General features: G+C 34.5%; 1 protein-coding gene across 1 annotated transcript; it reads left to right on the plus strand.

The window, feature by feature from the left end:
* Nucleotides 1–1,270: 1,270 nt before the first annotated feature.
* LOC132757988 (uncharacterized) lies at nucleotides 1,271–4,383 on the plus strand. The gene is made up of 5 exons (XM_060749489.1): nucleotides 1,271–1,370; nucleotides 1,918–1,977; nucleotides 2,326–2,457; nucleotides 4,078–4,182; nucleotides 4,321–4,383. The coding sequence occupies exons 1-5, from the start codon at nucleotides 1,304–1,306 to the stop codon at nucleotides 4,380–4,382; spliced, it is 426 nt and encodes a 141-aa protein (XP_060605472.1). The 5' UTR covers nucleotides 1,271–1,303; the 3' UTR covers nucleotide 4,383.
* The last annotated feature ends 3,922 nt before the right edge of the window (nucleotides 4,384–8,305 follow it).

Below are 8,305 nucleotides of genomic sequence, written 5' to 3' on the forward strand. Positions count from 1 at the left end.
AAAGGGGCCAATCAAATAAATACGAGCAAACTTAATAAAATACTACCAAAGAATGGTACTGACAAAGTTGTGTGATCATCCATCTATTATTTCTCTAGAAGAAGACATTTAAAGGTATTTATATTTTTAGCTATAGCGGCCCCTACAAGGGTCCAATCAAATTAATATGAGCAAACTTGATAAAAGACTACCCAAGAATGCTACAGACAAAGTTTGGTGATCATCCATCAATTGGTTCTGTAGAAGAAAATGTGTAAAGGTTTTCTATTTTAAGCCCTAGTGACCCCTAAAAGGGGCCAATCAAATTAATATGAGCAAACTTGATAAAATACTACCTAAGGATGCTACAGACAAAGTTTGGTGATCATCCATCAATTAGTTCTGTAGAAGAAGACGTTTAAAGGTATTTCTATTTTTAGCTATAGCAGCCCCTACAAGGGGCCAATCAAATTAATATGAGCAAACTTGATAAAAGACTACCCAAGAATGCTACAGACAAAGTTTGGTGATCATCCATCAATTGGTTCTGTAGAAGAAGATGTCTAAAGGTTTTTTCTATTTTTAGCTCTGCTGAACCCTAAAAGGGGCCAATTGAAATGACATGAGCAAATTTTAGTGTGACTATCACAAGGATGCTACAGACCAAATTTTAGTTAAATCTGCCCAGCAGTTTCAGAGAAGAAGATGATTGTTGACGCATGACGACGGACGACGGACGCCGGAGTATCCCCCTTTGATACTAATAGCTCACCCTGAGCCTTCGGCTCTGGTGAGCTAAAAAAAGAAGACAATTTAAGTTCTTAATTGCAAATATAGAAACTTAGGAATGTAATGTTCAAAGACATTTTACACGTGAAAAGATTCACTCCGAGAGAGACATAGATCCGACATGAGAACACATTAGTCGAAAATATGTCGTCCCTTCGTGTTTTCGCATTTTCGCATTTTGAGGCGAAGACGCGAAAATATTTGGATGGCGTTAATCAGCCACCATACATAATCCATTCAAGGCAAATTTCTCAAGCATGTCGAAAGGATGTCCGGAAATGTGTTAATATAAAACGCTGATATTTCGTGTGTTGATAAAAATACTGTTTAGATTCTATATGGTTTTGAAAAAAAAAAAGTTTCTATGTAATTTTTCACGGAAATGGGCTGTACAATGATTGCGTAAAAACAATAAAATGTCGGCTGTAGAAATCGAAAGGCATTTTGTCACGTGACTTTTGCCCATGCTACCGAAAACTACCCATCACAATATCACGGCGTTGAGACGCCGTGAAATGAAACAGGTACTGCCGACATGGTCGTCTGTAAGATTGCCAGCAAGTCAGACAAAGTCGTTCCTCAAAACCTGTCATCTGTGAATGGTATAGTAGTTTATATATTAATTCATAAATTGTTTTATAAAAGAATTCTTACTGCAGTATATTTTCTACAAGCATTTATGTACAGTTTTATTGTATAGAAACGAAAATCAAAGTACAGAAGTTCAGATGGGCTGGCTATCTGTCAATTTATTTTCACTGACCAAACACCAAATAAACAGAGAATATTGAAGCTTCTTCTGTAAATACCGTATCCATTTTTTAACTTTTTTTTTAACCTTATGAATAGGAAGAATTCCTTTTAATATTGTGTATTGGCTGAATTTAGAAGATTGTAGTCCGGCAAGACACAAGTGAAAATACGGAAAATATGTTTCACTGCAGTGAAAAATAAATTTTTAGAGCGAAAATACAGAAACAATACGCATTTTATTTCATCAATATTTATCAATATTTCAATATTCCCGTAAAAAGTATTTTCATTGCTCACTCACTCTCTTTGGTTTTGTTAAATTTTCATATAATAAAAAATTTAACAAAAAAAACAAAAACAAAAACATAACAATTTGAAAACACATTCCTTTTTCAGACGATGTTGTTGATATTGAAAGTGTAACAGTGATAGAGACCACAGAATACGACAAACTTGGTAAAAACATATATTGTTCTCAACTATTTTTAGAACTTCCTTATTTCAGATGACAAAATTCCGAAAAATATCTTTCAAGATTAATTAATCAGATAGTTGAAAAAGTCCGTTTTGTTGTCCATCCAGTGCAGCATTTATTCTTCAATGAACCCGCAATAAAATTAGCTGTATAGTTTAAACAGATTACGAGATATTTTGTTAAATGTTGCGTTAAATGTCAAAGTGCATGTGCTTTAAAACCGATCGTGACATTTAGAATTATACTGATAATTTAGATATGTAAGGCAACGACAGCAAATACTTTTCGTTATGTGACACTTTGTCATGAAGATGAAACATATTTTTTAGTTGTAGAGTACGTGACGTACATCATTGACAATGCAGCCGACACTCTGAGACAGGAGTTGTCTAGCAACATCACGACAGTATCAGCGAAGCCAGCAGACGACAACATATCATTGTCTTCTAGTATCATCAGCGGTAAGTTATTTGGTTGCTACAAAGTTTAATTGTAACAACATCCCTATTGCCCGGTTCATGTTGAGCTATTCATATCAAAGGTGGATGCTCTGGAGTCCGTCGTCCATCGTAATGTGCAACATTCATCTTTACTTCAAATTTGGTCTACAGTATCCTTGTGACAGTCACACTTAAATTTGCTCATATCATTTCAATTGGCGCCTTTTAGGGGTCAATAGAGCTAAAAATAAAAAACCTTGAACTATTTTTTTTTTCAACTAAACTAATTGATGGATGATCACCAATCTTTTCTGTAGCATTCTTAGGTAGTCTTTTGTTAAATTTACTCATATGATTTGATTAGCCCCTTTTATGGGCCGCTAAAGCTAAAAAACCTTAAACATCTTTTTAAACTGAACTAATTGATGGATGATCACCAACTTTGTCTGCATTTTTAGGTGGTCTTTCATCAAGTTTTCTCATACTAATTTGATTGGCCCCTTTAACGGGCCACTAAAACTAATAATAGAAAAAACCTTAAAACACCTCTTCTACTTAACTAATTGATGGATGATCACCAAACTTTATCTGTACATAGCATTCTTCGGTAGTCTTTAATCAAATTTGCTCATATGAATTTGATTGCTGCTAAAGCTAACCTTTAAACATCTTCTTCTACTGAATTAATTGATGTACTGATGATCACCAAACTTTGTCTCTAGCATTCTTAGATTTTTTTTTTAATCAAAGTTTGCTCAAATTAATTTGATTGACCCCTTTTAGTGGCCGCTAGAGCTGAAAATAGAATCTAGTATTACTTATCTAAAGTAATCTAATGTATTACTTGTACACCTTTGTCAAAATTTAATCTGTTTATTTTATTTTATTTTCTTAATACTGTACTTATATACCTGAGAGAATAAAGAGTATGATCTGTAAAAGAAAAAAAGGAGCGTGAGTTGACATGCTTTACTTGCCAGATGAACTTTGGCAATTTCCATGAAAAGAAAAAAAACTAACAAAAAAATCCGACAATTTACTTTCTGGCAGTCTCTAAAGGACGGGGCCTTTATCAGCACTGTTCCCCGGAGCGGGGGTGTCGATAAAATTGTCAAGTGCATAAAACAATACGTTTATGAGTAATTTATGAATATTTTGATAATTCATTATTTTCTACAGTCATTTATAGTTGCGTTTTAAGTCGTCCTCCTCATTTATTTTTTAATAAAGGCTCGTTCCTTTTTTATGACAAGACTCAGATTTGTCAAGAAATTTTCTTGGCATTTCGATCAATCAATTCGAGTAAATCGAATGACGACTCCACAAATTCTAACAGTCTTGTCTTTTGAAGAAGAATCTATCAGTTTTACTTTGACAATATACATAAAGTGCATTGCAGTCCAATCAGTTCGTAATGTTTGCAGCTTCACTTAATTTTTACCATTTTTTTCTTCACCTTGACTTCCGGTAACTTTACCATGTTTACGGGTTATTTGCCATTCCATTACCGGTACTTTACGGACAGGTATTCATAAACGGCTGACATTAACCCTGATTATCTTTTGTAAAGATAATTTTTGTTTTAATTCTGAGTTGATACTTTTTAGTGTATATGTACACGAGATAATAATTTTCTTACAGAAATTGCTGATATGGCTGTAACAGAGAGCCTGTCAAATATTGTGATGGATGCCGACATCAACCACTCTGCTATTAGAGCTCCTAGAACTGTCAAAGAATTCAAAGGTAAGAATGTATGTTCAGTATTTTGCGACAAACCAAAAATTTCTACCATACAGTACTTCGTAATTTTTCATATAATTATTATATTGTTTCAAAATTTATAAAAAGGGAAAAAATAATCGTTCTATTTTTTATTTGCAGAAGCATTTGGCATAACCGAATGTGACATCACTGATGATGGTCTTCCACCTGTAAGTGACTAAGGTAAGACTTGATAATAAATTCAGATTTTTTCATCAAATCCATTGTTGAAACATTTGGTAACGTAAAGTACTTAAACTTAGGTATGCGTCCTGCAATATTATTACAGAATAAAAGAACTCACTAAAGTCATTAGCTGAAACCTCTCAGTTAAATTTATATTGTGGAAGTTGTTTTAATTTTGAACCAAGCTTTGTTGTGGGCCAAAGGCATACAGAATGAACATATGTAGGTTGAATGATAAGAAAAGCTCGTGGTACTTACATGTCGTACCCTATCCTCAGCTAATTGTTAAAGACAAAAGTCCTTTCTGTTTCAAACACCAAATCTTAACTCATTGACCATGTTCACTGTACGCAAACGCTCCTTTGTTATGAAGAAATATTTTGTTATTGATAAAAAGGTCCGAATATGTTGATATAACAAAACATTCCAAAATGAATTTAAGTACATTTATTTATATACAAAATACATGTCTGAGGAAACTTCTACCCCGCATTAGCCCGTACCTTGTGTTATCTTTTTCACACTCTATCTTACCATTGGAATACCTCTTCGATTATCCCCATATTCATGAGGTTTGGCGGAAATGACCGAAAAGTTGCGATCTCTGTGTTTATACCATAATAACTAGACATGTGCTCCTGTCATCGTTCTAAAGTACAATGTTCACTTTCTGAAGTTCCCTAAAAATAAGAAAAATACCCAGTTTGTTCTTTAAATTTCAGATTAAAAGAAGAGGAAAGAAACCACGTGCATGTCTATTTTTCTTTGTTTGTTTAGTTTTGTTTTGCTGTTTCGTTTTGATTGCTTTTTTTGTTGTTTTTTTTTTGTTTTGTTTTGCTTGTTTTATATTATTATTTTCGTCTTTTCATGTTCTGCTCAGGCATCGATTTTATATCTTTAAATATTATTGTCATAAACATGTTTCTGAATTTTATTTTTACTAATAAAGTCCATTGAAACAAACACTTGTCTATAATTTTCTATCTTCCAGTAAATTTCTCATTGAAACAGTCACAGTTTGAAACATTTCGTTTTTATGCTTTTCCAATAATTTTGGCTGCACATCATATTGCAAGGGAAAAGATGATAATTAATTAAGGCATGATAGAAACTCAACACAACTTTTTACCATGCACAAGACGGCTGTTTTGTGTATGATTTTTGAATGCTAATCTGTGTGTTAAATTTGAATACTGCAGTAAGCTTTTGCGTGATCTTTGCTAAACACGTACAAAAGCCTTATAAGAGTTTGTTTCCGTTTGTAACAATCTGTTCTTAATAAAAAAAGAAGAAGAAGAAGAAGATAAAACAACAACAACAACAACAACAAAACATTTGTAATACTAAAAACGTTTAAAACAAATAATGAAATGAGATCACTGCAATGCATGTTCGTTCTGGATATGTTCCTGTAGTTACGGTGGCACAAATGTGACATGTGTGTGTTTTTAATTTATCTCGCGCGAACGAGATACTATGTCGTTGTCACGAGAAAATTAAGTCGTGGGCACGAGATACTATATCGTGGCCACGAGTTACTAAGTCGTGGCCACGACATAATTAAGTCGTGGCCACGAGATAATTAAGTCGTAGGCACGAGATACAATGTCGTGTGCACGAGATACTATGTCGTTGCCACAAGTTACTAAGTCGTGGCAACAAGATATTTAAGTGGTGTGCACGAGATACTATGTCGTGGCCACGAGTTACTTAGTCGTGGCCACGAGTTACTAAGTCGTGGCCACGAATTACTAAGTCGTGGCCACGAGTAACTAAGTTGTGGCCAAGAGTTACTTAGTCGTTGCCACGAGTTACTTAGTAGTGGGAACGAGATAACTAAGTCGTGCGCACGAGATAATTAATCAATCAGATTAAACTATAGATATTATGAATTTTTTAAACTTGAAATAATTCTGTGTAAAGTTTTACATGTAATATTTATCTTTGAAAATTCCGAAGATATTCACTGTTACCTTGATACATGTCTTTAGGATCATATTAGAAAGTCACCTTTCAAGGTCCATAAATCAGACATCAATTTAGACAAAGTTATAGCCCTTTGTGGGGACAATTTTGTGATCAAATTGGTCAGTTTGTACGTACTACGGCCTGTTAACCTAGTTTATACGATTATTTGAGAAGGAATAAGTACTAGTTTATTTTATTTGGTAGGGACATTGCCCATGATAAGTAGATAGCCTATAAAGATGTTTGAGGTCAAGGGTCAAGGTAACCATGCCACTTTCATATGTAAAATCCTGTCTGATGAATAATTTAGAAGGAATTAGCCATGATTTATATAACCTAGAAAGATCATTGCACTCGATCAGTAGATGACACCTTATAATTTCGAGGTCATTGGGTCACAAATCAGGGTCACAAGGACGCTAAATGTAAAATTATTGACCAATCAATAATTTGTATAAATGACACTTTTACAGGCAGGTGAAGTAGCGTCATCCTTGTACTATAGCACATACCTAGTTAATTAGGAAATATATATAAATGGTGTAATCTGATTAGTTATTTATCTCGTTGCCAGGACTTAGTATCTCGTTCCCATGACTTAATAATCTCGTGCCCACGACTTGGTATCTCGTTCCCATGACTTAATTATTTCGTGCCTACGACTTAGTATCTCGTTCCCATGACTTAATTATCTTGTGGCGACGACATAGTATCTCGTTCCCATGACTTAATTATCTTGTGGCGACGACTTAGTATCTCGTTCCCATGACTTAATTATATTGTGCCCATTACTTAGTAACTCGTGGCCACGACTTGGTATCTCGTTCCCATGACTTAATACTCTCATGCCCACGACTTGGTATCTCGTTCCCATGACTTAATTATTTTCGTGCCCACGACTTTGTATCTCGTTCCCAATGACTTAATTATATTGTGCCCATTACTGAGTAACTCGTGGCCACGACATAGTATCTCGTTCCCACTCGTGGCCACAACTTAGTAGATACTATGTCGTGACCAAACGAGTTACTAAGTCGTGGCGACGAGATAGTTAAGTCGTGGGAACGAGATACTATGTCGTGGCCACGAGTTACTAAGATAATTAAGTCAGGGGAAACGAGATACTATGTCGTGGACACGAGATACTAAGCCGTGGCCACGAGTTACTAAGTCGTGGCCACGAGATAGTTAAATCGTGGCCACGAGATAGTTAAGTCGTGGCCACGAGATAGTTAAGTCGTGGGAACGAGTTTACTATGGATATAAAATTGTGTTGTGTAATATCTTTTTTTCTAAAAATTCTTGTTCTTATTCTATGTTAATTTTATGAAAAATAATAAATGAGAGTTTGAACATTTTCGAGAACAAAAGAAAACTGCCAAGAATTTGTGTTGTCGAAAATTGTTGTATGTGAATCATTCATGTTAAAGCAAATACATGTAATATTACGAAAATATAATGAGCTTTCGTAATTGAAGAACTCGCACCTGTCTGTTAATTAAGAAACAGTTTTATGTTTAAGTCATATATCACTAAATTTATATTGCAACACCTCCCCCCATCATTACATTTTCACTGCTATTCTATTCTTATTAATATTTTATACGGGTAAAGAAAATTAATTAATCGTAAAAATACTAACATTGGGCTCTCCCACGTGGAGAAAATAAAAGTATCTATTCTATCATACTGAAGGGTAACAATTGTGCACATTTCATTTTTGTGCCCCCACGTATAAGTGGCGGGCATTTAGATTTACCCTTGTCCGTCCGTCCGTCCGTCCGTTCACTTTTGTGTCGCACGTAACTCAAAAAGTATTTGACCTAGAGTCATGAAACTTTACAGGAATGTTGATCAGCATGCTGTAGTTGTGCACCTGGGTATTTTGGTCTGGATATTTTTAGTATTTTCAGAGTTATTGCCCTTGATTTAGTAAAATTTTGCAATTTTT

This window comes from Ruditapes philippinarum, unplaced genomic scaffold (assembly GCF_026571515.1).
Source record: "Ruditapes philippinarum isolate M1 unplaced genomic scaffold, ASM2657151v2 ctg14584_1_1_1_1, whole genome shotgun sequence".
Classification (NCBI taxonomy): Eukaryota; Metazoa; Mollusca; class Bivalvia; order Venerida; family Veneridae; genus Ruditapes; species Ruditapes philippinarum.

What these genes read in the sequence shown, in the direction of transcription:
- LOC132757988 (XM_060749489.1), top strand. Translation starts at nt 1,304, where the DNA reads ATGGTCGTCTGTAAGATTGCCAGCAAGTCAGACAAAGTCGTTCCTCAA. An exon ending in AAACCTGTCATCTGTGAATG is followed by an intron (nt 1,371 to 1,917) that starts GTATAGTAGTTT and finishes TTCCTTTTTCAG; the next exon opens with ACGATGTTGTTGATATTGAA. An exon ending in GTCTTCTAGTATCATCAGCG is followed by an intron (nt 2,458 to 4,077) that starts GTAAGTTATTTG and finishes ATTTTCTTACAG; the next exon opens with AAATTGCTGATATGGCTGTA.